The sequence below is a fragment of the Rhinopithecus bieti genome, unplaced genomic scaffold (assembly GCF_001698545.2).
Source record: "Rhinopithecus bieti isolate Rb0 unplaced genomic scaffold, ASM169854v2 scaffold_14549, whole genome shotgun sequence".
In the NCBI taxonomy this organism is placed as follows: Eukaryota; Metazoa; Chordata; class Mammalia; order Primates; family Cercopithecidae; genus Rhinopithecus; species Rhinopithecus bieti.
In genome coordinates, this window is record NW_016808027.1 from 653,932 (window position 1) to 673,015 (window position 19,084).

Consider the following 19,084-nt stretch of genomic DNA (forward strand, 5'->3'; position numbering starts at 1 on the left):
TTTTTTTTTTTGAGACGGAGTCTCGCTCTGTCGCCCAGGCTGGAGTGCAGTGGCCGGATCTCAGCTCACTGCAAGCTCCGCCTCCCGGGTTTACGCCATTCTCCTGCCTCAGCCTCCCGAGTAGCTGGGACTACAGGCGCCCGCCACCTCACCCGGCTAGTTTTTTGTATTTTTTAGTAGAGACGGGGTTTCACCATGTTAGCCAGGATGGTCTCGAACTTCTGACCTCGTGATCCGCCCGTCTCGGCCCTCCAAAGCGCTGGGATTACAGGCTTGAGCCACCGCGCCCGGCCGACCTTGACACTTTTGAAGAGTCAATAGTAAATGTGGCTAAGTGAAAGAATCCAATCTAAAAAGGCTGCAGACTGTATGATTCTAACTGGAATTCTGGAAAAGGCAAAACTATGAAGACAGTAGAAAGCTCAGGGGCTGCCAGGGACTAGGAGAAGGGAGGGATTAATAGGCAGAACACAGAGGACTTTTAGGACAGTGAAACTATTCTGTATGATACTACAGTGGTGGATACATGTTATATATTTGTCAAGACTCATAGAATGTACTACACCAAGAGTATACTATGGGCTTTGGGTCATAATGCTGCATCAGTGTAGGCTTGAATGTAACAAATGTAACCACTCTGGTGGGGGATGTCATTCTAACAGTTATGTAGTGGTATCTTATTGTGGTTGTAATTCAATTTAATTACATTTCCCTATAACTAATTGTGTTGACCATCTTTCATGTGCTCATTTTCTATCCATATATCTTTTTTGGTGAAGTGTGTTCAGATCCTTTGCCTGCTTTTTAATCCAGGTTGTTTGTTTTCATAACATTGAATTTCAAGTGTTCTTTATATATTCTAGGTATAAATTTGTTATTAGATATTTGATATACAAGTAGTTTCCCCAGTCAATGACTAGTCTTTGAATTCTCTTACAGTGTCTTTTGCAGAGCAAAGGTTTTCAATTTTGATAAAGTCTAACTTATCATTTTTCCTTTATGGATTATGATGTTTTATAACATACCTAAATACTCATCACCAAACCAAAGGTCATGCAGATTTTGCCCTATAGAAAACAAAGTTTCTAGAAGTTTTCCATTTTTGATTTCATTCTATGAACAATTTTGAGTTAATTCTTGGATAAGGTGTGAGGTTTAGGTTGAGTTTTTTTTTTTTTTTTTTTTTTTTTTTTTTTTTTTTGCGTATGAACATCCAATAATTTCAGCACCATTTGTTATAAACCGTTCTTTATCTATCAAGTTGCGTTTACACTTTTGTCAAATATCAGTTGCTTATATTTGTGTGTATCTATTTGTGGGCTCTCTATTCTGTTCCACTGATATATATGTCTATCCTTTACCAATACCACATGGTCTTGAATACTGTAGCTTTATAGTTAGTGTTGAAATTCCATAATGTGACTCCTCCGACTTTGTTAATTTTTTTTATAATTGTTTGGTTATTCTAGTTCCTTTGCTTTCTAATATAAATTTTAGAACCAACTTACTGGGATTTGGGGAGGAGAGGGACTATGTTAAATCTATAGATTAAATTTGGGACAACTGACATTTTAACAATGTTGAGTCTTCCAATCCATGACTATATCTCTCCATTTACTTAGCTCTTTAATTTTATTCATTACAAACTGCATTCCTGGGATGAACCCCGTTTGGTTGTGACATATTTTTCCCTTTATATATTACTAGATTTGACTTGTGAATATTTTGTTTAGGATTTTTGCATCAAAATTTATGAGAGATACCAGGGTGTAGTTTTCTTGTAATTTCTTTGTCTGGTTTGGTATTAGATAAATGCTGTCCTCATAAAATGAGTTAGGAAGCTTTCCTGTCTATTCCACATTCTCAAACACATTGTATAGAATTGGTGCTATTTCTTCCTTAAATATTTGGTAGAATTTGCCTGTAAAATTTCCAGGGCCTGAAATTTTTTTACAGGAAGTTTTAAACTACAAAATTAACTATTTAATAGATACAGAAAATGTTCCATTATCTATTTCTTCTTGAATGAACTTTATAATTTCTGCCTTTTAAGGTATTAGTCCATTTTGTCCAAATTTAGAATTTATAAACAGAGTTGTTTGTACTGTTCCCTTATTATCCTTTTAATGTCTGTGATGTCTACTCTTTCATTCCTAATATTGGCAATTTGTGTTTTCTGTTATTTTTTCTTGGTTAGTTTAGCTTTAAGTTTACCAATTTATTGATTTTTCAAAGAATCAGCATTTAGTTTGTTTCTTCTAATTGTTTTCCTGTTTTCAATTTTATTGATTCTTCCTCTAATCTTTGTATTTTTTTCCTCTACACATTTTGGGTTTAATTTGATCGTTTCTTGACGTGGGAGATTAGATCATTGATATGAGACTTTTCTTTTTCTTTCTCTTTTTTTTTTTTTCTTTTGAGACGGAGCTCGGTCTCCCAGGCTGGAGTGCAGGGGCGCGATCTCGCCTCACTGCAAGCTCCGCCTCTCAGGTTCACGCCATTCTCCTGCCTCAGCCTCCCAAGTAGCTGGGACTACGGGCGCCAGCCGCCGCTCCCAGTTAATTTGTTGCATTTTTAGTAGAGAGGGGGTTTCACCGTGGTAGCCAGGATGGTCTGGGTCTCCTGACCTCGTGATCTACCCGCCTCGGCCTCCCAAAGTGCTGGGATTACAGGCGTGAGCCACCGCGCCCGGCCAAGGCTTTTATTTTTCAGTGTAAGCGTTGAAGTCTGTACATTTCCCAATAGCTCCCACATTAGCAACTTCACACGAATTTTGATATGTTGCATTTTTATTTTCATTTCATTCTAAATGTATTTTAAATTTCCCTTAAAACATCCTAATTGACCCATGGTTATTTCAAAGTGTTTTTATTTAATTTCAAAATATTTGGAAGATTTTCCCAATCACTTTCTGTTACTATTCTCTAGTTTAATCCCCTTATCGGTCAAGAATATGCTTTGTATGATTACTATTCTTTAAAAAGCTTTTCTATTCTTTTAAATTTTTTGTTTAATGGCCTAAAATATGATCTATCTTGGTGAATGTTCTGTGCACTCTCGGAAGTGTATTCTGCTATTATGTGGAGTGTTCTATAAATGTCCATTAGGTCTAATTGTTTGATATTGCTCTTTAGGCCTTCTATATCTTAACTGATTTTCTATCTGCTTGATCAGTTCCTGAAAGGGAAATATTAAAGTTTCTAACAACAATTATGGATTTGTCCATTTCTCCCTTCAATTTCACCAGTTTGTAAGAAAATTTCCACTTTTTAGATTCGGGGGTACACATGCAGGTTTGTGACATAGGTAAATTTCATGATGCTGAGGTTTGGGATATGAATGATCCCGTCACCCAGATAGTGAGCATAGTACCCAACAGTTAGTTTTCCAAATCTCGCTACCCTCCCTCCACCCTCTATTAGTCCCCAGTGTCTATTGTTGCCATCTTCATGGTCATGAGTACCCAATGTTTAGCTCCCACTTATAAGTGAGAACATGCAGTACATGGTTTTCTGATCCTGTGTTAATTAGCTTAGGATAATGGGCTCCAGCTGCATCCACGTTACTGCAAAAGACATGATTTCATTCTTTTTTATGGCTATGTAGCATTTCATGGTGTATATAGACCAATTTTCTTCCTCTTTTTTTTTTTTTTCTTTTTGAGACGGAGTTTTGCCTTGTTGCCCAGGCTGGAGTGCAATGGCATGATCTCGGCTCACTACAATCTCCACCTCCCGGGTTCAAGCAATTCTCCTGCCTCAGCCTCCCAAGTAGCTGGGATTACAGGCATGTGCCACCATGCCTAGCTAATTTTGCATTTTTAGTAAAGATGGGGTTTCTCCATGTTGGTCAGGCTGGTCTCGAACTCCCAACCTCAGGTGATCCACCTGCCTCGGCCTCCCAAAGTGCTAGGATTACAGGCGTGAGCCACTGTGCCCGGCCATATTTGGACCAATTTTCTTTATTCAGTCCACCGCTGATGGGCATCTAGATTGAATCCATGTCTTTGCTATTGTGAATAGCAATGAACATATGAGTGCATATGTCTTTTGGTGAATAATTTATTTTCTTTTGGATATATACCCAGTAATGAGATTGCTGGGTCAAACGATAGCTCTACTTTATGTTCTTTGAGAAATTGCCAAACTGCTTTCCACAGTGGCTGAACTAATTTACATTTTCACCAACAATGTGTAAGCATTCCATTTTCTCTGCAGCCTAGTCAGCAACTGTTCTTCTTTGACTTTAGTAATAGTCATCCTGACTGGTGTGAGATAATATCTTATGGTTTTGATTTAAACTTCTCTGATGATTAGTGATGTTGAGCATTTTTTCATGTCTGTTGGCTGCTTATATGTCTTCTTTTGAGAAGTGTCTGTTTATGTGTTTTGTCCGCTTTTTAATGGTATTATTTGGTTTTTGCTTATTGAATTAAGTTCCTTATAGATTCTGAATATTAGACCTTTGTCAGATACATAGTTTGCGAATATTTTCTTTCTTTTCTTTCTTTCTTTTCCTTCTCTCTCCTCACCCCTCCCCCGCCATCCTTTTTTGAGACAGTCTTATACTGTCGCCCAGGCCGGAAGGCAGTGGCGTGATCTCAGTTCACTGCAACCTTGACCTCCTGGGCCTAAGCAATCTTCCCACCTCAGCCTCTGGAGTAGCTGGAACTACAGGCATGTGCCACCACACCTGGCTAATTTCTGTAGAGACAGGGTCTCTCTACGTTGCCCAACTGTCTCAAACTCCTGAGCTCAAGGGATCCTTCCACCTCCGCCTCCCAAAGTTCTGGGATTACAAGCGTGAGTCACTGAGCCCAGCAGTTTACAAATATTTTCTCCCATTCCGTAGGTTGTCTGTTTACTCTTTTGATAGTTGCTTTTGCTGTCCAGAAACCCTTTAATTAGGTTCCACTTGACAATTTTTGCTTTTGTTGCAATTGTTTTTGAGGACTTAGTCATCAATTCTTTCCCAAGGCCAATATTTAGAATGGTGTTTCCTAGGTTTCCTTCTAGGATTCTTATACTTTGAGATCTTTACATTTAAATCTTTAATCTAGCTTGAGTTATTTTTTGTGTATGGTGAAAGGTAGGGGTACAGTTTCATTCTTCTGCATATGGCTAGCCAGCTATCCCAGCACTATTTATTGAAGACGGAGTCCTTTCCCCATACTTATTTTTGCTGACTTTGTTGAAGATCATATGGCTGTAGGTGTGCAGCTTTATTTCTGGGTTCTCTATTCTGTTCCATTGGTTATGTGTCTGTTTTTATGCCAATATCATGCTGTTTTGATTACTGTAGCCTTAGAGTTTCAAGTCAGGTAACGATACCTCCAGCTTTGTTCCTTTTGTTTAGGATTGCTTTGGCTATTTGGGCTCTTTTTTGGTTCCATACGAATTTAAGAATAGCTTCTTTTTCTAATTCTGTGAAAAAATGATGTTGGTAGTTCGATAGGAATAGCATTCAATCTGTATATTGCTTTGGGCAGTATGGTCGTTTTAATGATGTTGATTCTTCCAATTCATGAGCATGGAATGTTTGTCCACTTTTTTGTTTTTTTCAGCAATGTTTTGAGTTCTTCTTGTAGGGATCTTTCACCTCTTTGGTTAGGTGTATTCCTAGGTTTCTTGTGCTTGTGTGTGGCTATTACAAATGGGATTGTGTTTTTTTAAGTTGATTTTTAATGTTTATACACATTATAACATTACGACATGATGTTGTAATGATGTACAAAATCTTTATGATAAATAAAATTATTGCACTTAATATCATTTCTCTGAAAAATGACATTAATTAATTTCATTTTGTGAATTTAATTTCATTATTGTGAAAACAAAATCATCAAATTCCTTAATGCTGTATCAAACATAAGCAATACCAGTTCAAATTAGAGAAAAGGTATGCCAACACCAGATTTTGACAACAAAAAGAAAGTTAAAACCCTAATATTTGTCTAATCTAGGTCAGGTAACCATGGAAATGAAAGAATATTAAAATTATTTCTTTTATTATAGCATGATAATTTTTATTATAGCATACATTGAAGAAAATCATAACCCCATTAAAAAGTGGACAAAGCAGGAGTTCGAGGTCAGCCTGACCAACATAGTGAAACGCGTCTCTACTAAAAATACAAAAAATTAGCCGGGTGTGGGCTGGGCACGGTGACTCATGCCTGTAATCCCAGCACTTTGGGAGGCCAAGGTGGGTGGATCACAAGGTCAGGAGATGGAGACCATCCTGGCTAACACAGTGAAACCCTGTCTCTACTAAAAATACAAAAAATTAGCTGGGTGTGGTGGCAGGCGCCTGCAGTCCCAGCTACTCAGGAGGCTGAGGCAGAAGAATCGCTTGAACCTGGGAGGCGGAGGCTGCAGTGAGCCAAGATCATGCCACTACACTCCAGCCTGGGCAACAATGCGAGGCTCTGTCTCAAAAAAAAAAAGAAAAAAGTGGGCAAAGGACATGAACAGATACTTCACGAAAGAAGACATACATGTGGCCAACAAATGTATGAAAAAAAGCTCAACATCACTGATCCTTAAAGGAATGCAATCAAAACCATGATGAGATATTACCTCACACCAATCAGAATGGCTATTACTAAAATGTCAAAAAACAACAGATGCTGGCAAGGTGGTAGAGAAAAAGAAACACTTTTACACTGTTGATCAGAGTGTAGATTAGTTCAACCAGTGTGGAAGACAGTGTGGTGATTCCTCAAAGACCTAGAGTCATAATAGTACCATTTGACCCAGCAATGCCATTACTGGGAATATACCCAAAGGAATATAAATCATTCTATTATAAAGATACATGCATGTGTATGTTCATTGCAGCATTATTCACAATAGCAAACACAGTAAATCAACCTAAATGCCCATCAATGATAGACTAGATAAAGAAAATGTGGTACACATACACCATGGAATACTATGCAGTCATAAAAAGGAATGAGATCATGTCCTTTGCAGGGACATGGATGGAGCTGGAAGCCATTATCCTCAGCAAACTAACGCAGGAACAGAAAACCAAATACCGCATGTTCTCACTTATAAATGGGTGCTGAATGATAAGAACTCATGGACCCATGGTGGGGAACAACACACACTGAGGCCTGTCAGAGGCTGGGGGGGTGGGAGGAGGGAGAGCACTGGGAAGAATAACTAATGGATGCTGGACTTAATACCTAGATGATGGAATGACCTGTGCAGCAAACCACCAAGGCACCTGTTTACCTATGTAACAAACCTCCACATCTGCACACGTACCCCTGAACTTAAAAGTTGGAAATTAAAAAAAAAAAAACAGAAATCCCATGTGTTATTAATCCCAACTATCAATAATAATTATCGCCCTGGTGTGATTCCATCCTGCACAGCTGTTCTCTTGAGCAGTGGTTGTTTATCTCTGTCTGCCTTCTCTCCCACCTAAGGGCGTGCCGCCACTCGTTGGCAGATTCGATGGACCTACACATGAGCCCCCTGAGGCTCCAGAACTATCTTTTCAGTTGGGAACTAAAGGCCAACAAAGATTATCACTTTAAGGTGGATAATGATGAAAATGAGCACCAGTTATCTTTAAGAATGGTCAGTTTAGGGACTGGTGCAAAGGAAGAATTGCACATTGTTGAAGCAGAGGCAATGAATTGCGAAGACAGTCCAATTAACGTAACACTGGCAACTTTGAAAATGTCTGTACAGCCAACGGTTTTCCTTGGGGGCTTTGTAATAACACCACCTTATGGTTGAAGTGTGGTTCAGGGCCAGTACATACTAGTGGGCAGCACTTAGTAGCTGTGGAGGAAGATGCAGAGTCAGAAGATGAAGAGGAGGAGGATGTGAAACTCCTGAGTATATGTAGAAAGCAGTCTGCCCCTGGAGGTGGTAGCAAGATTCCACAGAAAAAAGTAAAACTTGCTGCTGATGAAGAAGATGATGATGATGAAGAGGATGATGATGATGATTCTGATGATGGGGAAACTGAAGAAAAAGCACCAGTGAAGAAATCTCTACAAGATACTCCAGCCAAAAATGCACAAAAGTCAAATCAGAATGGAAAAGACTCAAAACCATCATCAACACCAACAAAAAACAGGAAAAAACTCCTAAAAACACCAAAAGGACCTAGTTCTGTAGAAGACATTAAAGCAAAAATGCAAGCAAGTATAGAAAAAGGTGGTTCTCTTCCCAAAGTGGAAGCCAAGTTCATCAGTTATGTGAAGAATTGCTTCCAGATGACTGGCCAGGAGGCTATTCAAGATCTCTGGCAGTGGAGGCAGTCTCTTGAAGAAAATAGTTTAAGCAATTTGTTAAAAATTTTTTGTTGCCGGGCGCGGTGGCTCACGCCTGTAATCCCAGTACTTTGGGAGGCTGAGGCAGGCGGATCACGAGGTCAGGAGTTCAAGACCAGCCTGGCCAACATGGTGAAACCTAGTCTCTACTAAAAATACAAAAATTAGCTGCGCATGGTGGTGCATGCCTTTAATCCCAGCTACTCAGGAGGCTGAGGTGGGAGACTTGCTTTAACCCATGAGACAGAGGTTGCAGTGAGCCAAGATTGTGCCACTGCACTCCAGCCTGGGTAACAAGAGCAAGACTCTGTCTTATTTCATTTCTGTAACAGTTGATATCTGACTGTCCTTTTTATGATGCAGAATGAGAACTTCCCCTGCTGTGTTTGTTAAATGTTGTCCAGGTTCCATTGCCAAGAATGTTTTGTCCAAAATGCCTGTTTAGTTTTTAAAGATGGAACTCCACCCTTTGCTTGGTTTTAAGTATGTATGGAATGTTATGATAGGACATAGTAGTAGTGGTGGTCAGACATGGAAATGATGGGGAGACAAAAATATACATGTGAAATAAAATTCAGTATTTTAATTAAAAAATAATAATTATCAAGCAACCATGCTGATAGGAACAGCTGAATTATATTTCTCTTTTCTTCTTTTCTTTTCTTTTTTTTTTTTGAGACAGAGTCTCACACTGTTGCCCAGGCTGGAGTTGCAGTGGTGAGATCTCTGCTCACTGCAACCTCTGCCTCCTGGGTTTAAGTGATTCTCATGTCTCAGCCTCCCTGGTAGCTGGGACTACAGGTCATGCCACCACACCCAGCTAATTTTTGCATTTTTAGTAGAGATGAGGGTTTGCCATGTTAGTCGGGCTGGTCTTAAATTCCCGACCTCAGGTGATTCACCCACCTCTGCCTCCCAAAGTGCTGGAATTATAGGCATGGGTCATCGTGCCCAGTCATATTTCTATTTTCTTTGCTAAATAATTATTTTATAAAATTACTGACACATTGAAAGACAATCAAAGAGTATAAAGCCAAAGATATGTGGGGGGAAGCATTAGATATGTCAGGGGGCTCAGTAATAAAAATGTGCATTTTTTTCTGGATTTGGAGGCATATGTAGTCTTTTTTCTTTAAAAAAAATTTTTTTTTTGAGACAGAGTTTCGCTCTTGTTGCCCAGGCTGGAGTGCAATGGTGCCATCTCAGCTCATTGCAACCTCTGCCACCTGGGTTCAAGCGATTCTCCTGCCTCAGCCTCCTGAGTAACTGGGATTACAGGCACATGCCACCACGCCTAGCTAATTTTTGTATTTTTAGTAGAGACAGGGTTTCTCCATGTTGGTCAGGCTGGTCTCTAACTCCTGACCTCAGGTGCTCCGCCCACCTTGGCCTCCCAAAGTGCTGGGATTTTGGGTGTGAGCCACTGCGCCCGGCCTTATTCATCTTTCTATAGATTCTAGTTCTCTCTTTAATTCTCCATTTCTCATATTTTATTTATCTTTTCCTCTTTTTTGTAATATATTTATTAATCATAGTTATTTTAAGGTCCCTGCCCGATAACTGTATCTGAATTATCTGTGTATTTGCTTCTACTCTCTTTTTCTCCTCTTGTTTTTGTTCATTTGATCTTTCATTTTATTTTGTTTTAACCATGACTCATATTTTTTGATTGGTTACCTGATGTCAAAAATTTTTTAAATTTAAAGCTCTGGATGATTCAGTTTTTTTCCTGAAAGAGTTGTATTTTTCTAGCAAAGAGTACTAATGGATTGCCTTGTTGTGGCTTGGTTTTAGGCTATATTATGTCATGTTTATTTCAATTTTGCTATTACTTTTAGGGTTTAGCCGTAATTCTAAAGCCTGGAATTTCCAGGGTCTCAACTGAAATTCTGGGGTACTTACAATGGCCCCTCCATTTGCATGGAGCTAAACTCCAACCACTGAATCTCCAACATCATGTGGCTATTACAGTCTTTCTGAAGCTCTCTGGCTTCCCAGATGCTGTATTCTTCTGGGCTCTTTGAGTCTTTCCCTGCATATGCGCACCTTAGGAGTTGGTCAATGACAAGGGGTAATCTGTACACAGGGTTTGCTGTTCCTTCTCTGCACTGTCATCCTCTCCTAGAATTTGCTTCTTAAGTTCCAGTCACTTTGGTAACCTAAACTCCAAACAGTGGGGCTTGTGTTTCCTAATTGGGCTCTACTTTGCCATCCTGCAAGCTGGGAAATACCTTAGGATAAAAAGTTGGAGTCAGGTGGAACTAGCCTCATGTGACTCCCCTCTCAAGGACTGCAGTCCTTCAAGACCTGCCATTGGTGGCTCTCTGAGGTCTTCAGACCATTGTTTTACATATTGTCCAGCTTTTACAGTTGTTTTTGGCAGAAAGCTTAGTCCCAGACAAGCCACACTGTCATACTCAAAACTTAAAAGTCCCCTTTGAATTTTCTTTTCTTTTCTTTTCTTTTTTTTTTTTTGAGATGGAATTTCACTCCTGTTGCCCAGGCTGGAGTGCAATGGCACAATCTTGGCTCACTGCAACCTCTGCTTCCCGGCTTCAAGTGATTCTCCTGCCTTAGTCTCCCAAGTAGCTGGGATTACAGGTGTGTGCCACCATGCCTGGCTAATTTTTTATTTTTTTAGTAGGGACATGGTTTCACCATGTTGGTCAGGCTGGTCTCGAACTCCTGACTTCAAGTGATCCACCCACCTCGGCCTCCCAAAGTGCTGGGATTACAGCATGAGCCACCACGCCTGGCTCCCTTTGAATTTTTGAGGTAAAATACACTATTGAATCACAGCACAGCCCACTTGACTTTTAGAGCAAATTCGTGCTTTTTTCTGTAGTTAACTATTCTCCTTCTGAAAAATAGTGCCTGGCCCTGGAGCAGACTGAATGGCTGACTAGGGAACACTGAATGAATATGAGTCCCACGCTGTTCCTTATGAGTTGGATATTAATTTGAACAAACCAAATATAAAATTGAACATGTACAGAAACATCCCTTCTTCAAATGGAAGTAATAAATGTTATTCTATTAGGCTCAAGCAGATCTCGAAAGAGCTATTAAATTGAGTGAGTAGGCAGCTCACACTCCCATGACACCCAGTCTTGCTGTGTTGGCAACTTTCCATTAACTCTAATATATGATCTCATGGGAAGTTCCCTATAACCAATTCCCTGACGAATAAAAACATTCAAACCTGGTTTACAAATATTTCTTCAAAATATGCTGGGGCCACCTGAGTGGACTGCTGCTGCATTGCAGCTCCATTTAGGAGGGCCCCAAAGGATCGCCAACAAGGTAAATCCTGCCAGTAGGCAGAACCTTTGGCAGTGCATCTGTTTTTTCACCCTGGTAAGTTCATCTCACCTGAAAAGTGAAATGGAAAGAGGTATGGATCCATAACAGAGTATGGGCAAATGCTAATGGTTTTGCTGGGACATTCAAGTACTTAGAAAGAAGATTGGTGGAGAAGAGGTATGGAGAAGATTTAAGGTGGTAGACCTCTAAGAATGGGTACAGATTGTGAAGATATTTGTGTGCCATGTGACTATTTACCAGAGGGTATCATGGCAGAAAAAGCTCTTCAAAATCAATAAGAGTAGGCAAAATCAGGTAGACAAGATGATCCATCCATGAAAATCAGTTAGACTCTCTTTCCTAGATGCTTCAGTGTTTGCTCAATAGATTCATGAATAAAAGGCACAGTGACAAGGAATGAAGTTGTGCATGGATTCATAAAGGCTGGTCTGGCTTAGCTTCTGCTATATATACAATATGTCAGCAACAAAGATCAACACTGAGTCTATGATGTGAACCATTGGCCAAGGAAACTGGCCAGCTATGGGTGACAGGATGAACACACTAGATCCCTTCCATCATTGATGGGGCAGTGGTTTATCTTTATTGGAATAGAAACTTATACTGGATATGAATTTGCCTTTCTTACAATGTTTCTTCTGTTACCATTTTCTGTAGATTTAATAAATGCCTTATTCATCATGATACTATCCCATATGGCCATGTTTTTGACAAAAAAAAAAATCAATTTTATGGCAAAATAAGTGAAGCAGTAAGTCTCATGCCCATGGAATCACTGATCTTACAATGCAGCCCATCACTCAGAAGCAGGCGGCCTGCTAGACTAGAGGAATAACTTATTGAGACTCAGTTTTGGGTGTTGGCTGAATGATAATACCTCAGGGCTTGGGTGCTGTCTTGTAAGCTGAAATACATACTTGTAACCAGTATCCAATATATAGAGCAGTTTCCTGTCTAGCCAGAATACACAGGTCTGAGAACCAAGGTAGGAAGTGGGAGTGCTTCTTCTTATTGCCCCTAAGAACCCAGTTCTAAAATACATAGAACCTGAAAGGGAACTGGGGGGAAAAAAATAAAAAAGGAGAATCAAATGTGCTTCCGCCTCCCTAACTTTGGATTCTGCCAGTTTATGTATTTTAGTTCCTAAGCATGGAATAGACCTACCAGGAGTGAAATAATCATTTCATTGAACTGGAAGCGGAGATTGCCACCTGAACTTTTGGGTCTCCCCATGCCACTGAATTAACTGGCAAAGAAGGGTACAACAAATACATCTGATTAGAAAGAGAAAACAGGGTTGTGACTATGTAATGGGAGGAAGAGGAGGTATTTCTGGAACCAAGCCCTTCTCTGAAGTGCATATTAGCACTTCTGTGTACATTTAGAAAAGTAAGTGGAAAACCAGCAAACCAATAAAGGAGGATCTTTAATATTTAATAGCTCCAGGCCCCATCTTCTTGATTATTATATACTTCTGTTGCAGCAGTCAAGGCACTAGGCAGGGAATAAAGCCCTAGGTCTAAATTCCAGCTCTTCCTCTAGCCATCAATGTTAAAATGGACCAGCTGTTTCACTTCCTAGACCTCGTTTTCTTTCTCTTGGACTTACTGTATACCCTATTGTTAATTTCTGTCTTCTCTGCTATTGTGAGGATAAGAGAGGATAATGAGAATAAAGGCTACACCATTGGTTTAAAGTTTTGGGCCCTTGAGGGCTGTTAATAATGATCTTGTTATTATTTGCAAAGCCCAGGGACAAATACTACTTCTTTTTTTTTTTTTTTTTGAGACGGAGTCTCGCTTTGTCGCCCAAACTGGAGTGCAGTGGCCGGATCTCGGCTCACTGCAAGCTCCGCCTTTCAGGTTTACACCATTCTCCTGCCTCAGCCTCCCGAGTAGCTGGGACTACAGGCGCCCGCCACCTCGCTCGGCTAGTTTTTTGTATTTTTTAGTAGAGACGGAGTTTCACCGGGTTAGCCACGATGGTCTCGATCTCCTGACCTTGTGATCCGCCCGTCTCGGCCTCCCAAAGTGCTGGGATTACAGGTTTGAGCCACCGCGCCCGGCCTAAATACTACTACTATCACATACAAGCTGAAGAAGATGCCAGGGAGTTGATCCCTGAGGGATGGTGAGTGTGGCGTGCCATGGAAGCACCATTGAGAGAGAAAGTACCCCAGGAGGCCTGCCAGAAAAGAGGGGCCTGAGGGTTTAATGGGTCATGGCTCAGCCCTAGCCTGCCGCCTCCTCCAAGGTCTCGCATGGAGGAACACAGGAGATACCAGTGTGCAGCAGGCTCAACAGGTGAACATTGCTGGAGATGGGGTGCCCAGAGATAGGCAGAGAAATCTGGGATGGGAAGACAGGGACAGGGTGTCCAGGGACTACAAACCTGGGCCAGAGGTCAGGAAGGCAGATTTAGTATGCACAGAGCAGGCACCCAGGATCCAGGTTGGAAGATGCCTGGGATCCAGTTGCATGCCTGGGCTGTGAAACCTTTGGCCAGATATCCTGACAGGCCTGGGCAATGAATGCACTCACAGACAGGATTCAAATCTTCTTGACCAAGGCCTTCCTGCAGGGAGAAAAGACTGTTAACAGCAGGAACCACTGGAAACACTAGCAAACTTTGTGCTCTTCCATGTTCCGGGCTCTTTGTAAGCATATCTAAGCATTCTCTACATAAAGAAAACCCCATGAGGTCACAGATCAGGGGCAAAAGGCTCAGAGAGGGGAAAGTGACTTGCTCAATGTCACACAGCTGGAGTTAGAAGCAGGGATTGACTCCTGAGCCCACACACATAACCACTAAGGTGCACATGACATAATGAAGGTCAAGAACCCGGTTCTGCTGCGGTGTTCCCTCAGTGCAAGAGCCCTCATCCTCTCCCTTAGAGGCGTGAGTCATGTGACATCTGTCCTGAACCCCCACTCTGCAAAACGCAGAGGGACACTCAGAAAATGGCTCATTGAATTGGAAACCTCTCAGAGATGATTTCCTCAAACCCCTCACTGTATGGATGAGAAAATCAAGACTCAGAGACCCACAGTCACAGAAAGAGAGTGTCAGAGCTGGCCCAGGAGGCAGGACTGTGGGCTGCCAGGCTCCAGGTGCAGCCTGTGCTCTCACCCCTCACCAGCTGTGACCCTGAAGGAGGGCCTGGCCTTCTCTGAACCTCAGTTTCTTCATTAGTTGAAGGGGCATAAGCACTTCCTTGCAGGGCTGTCTGATGGGGAGAGATGATGTACAGAAAGTGCAGGATGACATTTGGGTGATCAGTTTTTCTGTCCTTCTCTCCCCCCACCAGCACTGTAACTGACTCATAGACAAACCTAACTGGAAAGGTCTGCTGGACAAGTTCTGTGCCCTGGGAAAGTGTCCTTTTAGCCCTAAGCACAGGGCTGCATTACTTAGAGATAGCAAGTAATTCAAAATAAAATAACTCTAAATTGTACAGAAAGTCCAGCCAAATTCTGATATTTCCTATGATGGGCTAGTTGAATGGTGCTTTGAAATAATACATATTAAAATCTCTCAGGAAGTATTTTTGGTGCCTCTGCTTTGCTGGTGACCCAAGCCTGGTCTGCCTGTTGGCTAGTCCAGCACCACCTGGCTGTGAAAAGCCTCAGGCTGTCTCTCCACCAGGGGGTCTCAGCATCCATGTCTCCTTCTGCAAAGCAGTGGATACAGGAGAGAGGAGGAGGGGCAGCTGGACTACATGGCCTCCAAGGGCCCCTCTAGCTTTGACCTTCTGAGTTTCTGTCCCTCAGACCCCCAACTCAGCCTAACGTGGGGACAGTCAGCCCATGACTCACTCTCTGAGTGCAGCAATGTCCAGGGAAGTGCAGTTGCCCGCTTTGGGTATGAGGAAAACCTAGCTACTGAATCTGTTGGGACAGGGTTCTGGTTAACTGAGGGATAACCTTCTCAACTTGGGACAAAGCAAGTTCACTCTTGCCAGGTCTTGCGACATTATTTTAAAGGAGCATTTGCATTCCTAGACAGTGATTTAGTACCTACCATATAAAAACCCAGAGGAAAATTTGAAATTTAGTTTTGTTTGATGTTATCAACGAGAAAACAAAAAAGGGAAATAGAAACCTTTGTCTTAAAAGACTTCCCCTTGGAAACTTGGACTTCTGTATTCTTCAGGAAACATGTATAGAAGAAAGAACCCTGTCCTGCCAGTGTTTCTGGCTCTGCAGCCAGCTGTCCGTGGCACCCGGGAAAGCCCCTAGCCTTTCTGTGAGCAGCCTCTGGACTATGAGGGATAAATTATTTGGAATTGAAAATAAACATCTTTTCCATTTTTTACATTAGTGATTTTATCCATGAGAGATATTTCATTAGAGGAATGGGAAATTAGAAGTGACTCGGGAAAAATAGTGGAAACTGCTCCTGAATCATTGGGATTAATGAGACAGTAATACAAACATCAACAAAGACTTGTGCCGGGGGTCCTTTAGCGCAAGAGACAAGCCTAAAGTAGAGGGTGAATCAGTACTTTCCTTCAGCTCAAAATCCCCATGTCTGTGGGTTGAAGCAGTCATTCCTGGTTCCAAAAGGGGTTCTTTTGACTCGGAGCAGCTACTACAAACAGATTTCCAGGTGGTTCTTTTCTATCAGTTATGCCTCCCAAGTTTTCCCAGGTTACCGTGACACTTTCTGACTAGCAAAGAAGCAGAGAAGCCTGCTGGGTAGTGGGAATGCAGTGGTCAAACAGGAGCACACCTGAGCTGCAGCAGCCAGCAGGGAGGGAAGCTCAAAGGAGTTACAGAGACTGTCTTGGATTCTCTGTTGTTGCCCAGCTGTGGAAGAAGCCATTATCAGGAACCCAGTCTGGAATGACTCTTCCTACCAAGAGCATTCCAGTGTCACTCCCTTCACTGTAACATAACAAAGAGCCCCACAGTCAGAGACAGGATACAGAGAACTCAGCTTAGATGGAAACAGCAGAACCACTGCACCAAGCAAACAAGAGAGAAAGGAGCCATTCCCTAGTTAATAATTATGATGGAAAGACAGCATGTTGCAGTAAACCTGGGAGACATCAGCCCTCCCTATTCAATGTGGTAACAAAGATGCCATTTTAAAAAAACTTAAAGCAAATGCCAAAAGAAAAATGAACTTGGTGTTCTGGTTTAAGAGATCTGGGCCGGGCGCGGTGGCTCAAGCCTGTAATCCCAGCACTTTGGGAGGCACTCCCAAGAAGGACGCTCCAAAACCTTCTCCACCTGCAGCTCCCACCTCCTAGTGGTGGGCACCTACTACTCATCCATTGCCTTAGCCTATGTGGCCTACAGGGCTGACCTGCCCCCTCGACTTCCACATCATGAGCAATGTGGTATTTGCCATTCTCACACCCGTTCTCAACCCTGTCATCTACACACTGAGGAACAAGGATGTCAAAGCAGCCATCACCAAGATTGCATGTCCCCAGTAGCCAAAGAATGCTAGGAAACCCTGATTCAAAGAAATAACTTCATCTTCTCTCATAAACATCAATAACATAGAAGGGAAAAATGGAAAATTTAGAAAGCCCAGTAGTCAGAACACTCGATCTCAAAATATAGTCCTAGGTAGTCCTCCATTGTAATCAAATAATAATTTTTTTCTTAATTCATAGAAAAAAAGAATAGGATTTTTAAATTCAATTTTAAGGTGTGAACCCCAAATTTCACAAGACTGTGAATATAATTGAGGTCACATTACCATTAATTCAAACAGTTTTGATTCTTGGAGATTCCAAGTATTTGATTAGCAAGAAACTCTGTCTTTTCCCTTGGATCTCTTCTGTCGATGTTTCTGAAAATCCCTAGCATTGCTGGCTATTGGATATGAATTATTCTTGCCCTTTTTGGTGAAATAGCAACTTAGATAGAAATATCCCTCAATAGAAAAACTCTGAAATGCTCACATCTCAATCCTTGTTGCTTGAAAATTCACTGCCACCACTGATTTTCAATACCAGTCACACAGGAAATTTGCCTCTGCTCTCTAGACCTGTGTGATGTCCTAGAAGCAGAGCATGCCCCTCACGCAGCTTATGCTCAGGCAAGCAGTGTCCCTTAGCACACCTGTTTGGGTAAAAAGCAGTAGTTATTTTAATTCTCAGCACACCATAGTTTCCCACGGTAGCTAAGTAGAGAGACTGGGTGGCTGAGTGGAGAAGTTTCTCCTTATCAGAGGTATGCTGTTCCTGGGGCCACCACCCTTTCTCAAAGTATGGTCCTAGATATTCCTCTTCCTGCCCCAAGTGGCAAGCCCAGGCTCGTTATTCCCTTCTCCTATGGCAAATTTCCTCTTGAAGACCTGTCAGGTTTGTCCATTGAGGGACATGTAGAACAATGAAAAGTGTTAAGGGGGAACCCAGGTGACAAATATCCTCATTGCTGGCTCTTCACAGATAGCCTCATTCCAATTTCTAGAGTCCCAGTTTTTGTCAATCAAGGCAATACTGTTAACCATTCTCCTATTGCATAAGACCCAATGTAAATGGGACCTCAATGGGTGCAGTTCAACAAAGGATATGATTTGTTCCTGGACTCAGCTTTCTGTGATATCAGAGATCCTGTTATGGTCAGAAAGGGCTTCCCAAAACAGGGTGATATGAAGGCTCTGAGTTTCCTTGTTTACTGACCCTGGGCAGCTGGGATTGGGATTCATGTTCCTTTATCTAAACATTACTAATTTTGCAAGACATTTATTTCCAACTCCTTGAAACTGATGTCTAAATGTCAGTGGGACCTGACACACATCCTCAAGGTCTAAAGGAGGTAGCCTAATAAGTCGCCTTGCCCTAGAGTTCCATGCACTATCAGAATTTAACCTAAGGATGTAGAGGGGAAATTTTTTTTACTGTCGACTCCACCACCACCCAATAAACAATTCCCAAAGTACTCCTGTGTTACTACCAAAGTTCTGTCTGGGGTTTATCTGTTCAGAACCTCCCTTCTGGTACCAATTTCAGTTTCAGATCAGGGCTTTGGTTTGCTGTGTCCCCAGATCATGACATCTTTTCATCTTCAGCTCCCCTTCTAGATAAACAAAGAATCACATGTTAAGTGAATGATAGTGATATGGAATCTCAGGCTAGTTCTACCCTCACTCAGTATTTTCCTGTGGTTTCTCCTAAACATTTATCATGAGTAGACATGAAATCATAGCAACAACAACGTTTTTCACTTGTAGCTATACCTGCTAATTGGTAGTCTGTCCGTATTTCCCAAGAAAAAATTGCCTCAATGTTTGTACATCAAAGGACACTATCAAGAGAGTGAAAAGACAATCCATAGAATGGGAGAAAATATTTGCCAATCACATATCTGATAATATTAATAACTATTATTAATAAAATAATAACAGATAATAACTATTAATAAAATAATAACCAATAACCATTATATTAATACTTCATATAACTCTATTATGTTAGTATATGTTATATTATATATTATATAATATTAA

General features: G+C 41.3%; 1 protein-coding gene across 1 annotated transcript in view; it reads left to right on the forward strand.

Annotated features, from left to right (window-relative positions):
• The window catches only part of OR2AT4 (olfactory receptor family 2 subfamily AT member 4), a 19,709-nt gene extending 2,649 nt beyond the window's left edge, over positions 1-17,060 (forward strand). Inside the window, 4 exon segments of the mRNA XM_017885209.1 lie at positions 7,459-7,743; positions 7,746-8,018; positions 8,085-8,297; positions 16,921-17,060. Of these exon segments, the coding sequence (XP_017740698.1) occupies positions 7,459-7,743; positions 7,746-8,018; positions 8,085-8,297; positions 16,921-17,060 (911 nt within the window).
• The last annotated feature ends 2,024 nt before the right edge of the window (positions 17,061-19,084 follow it).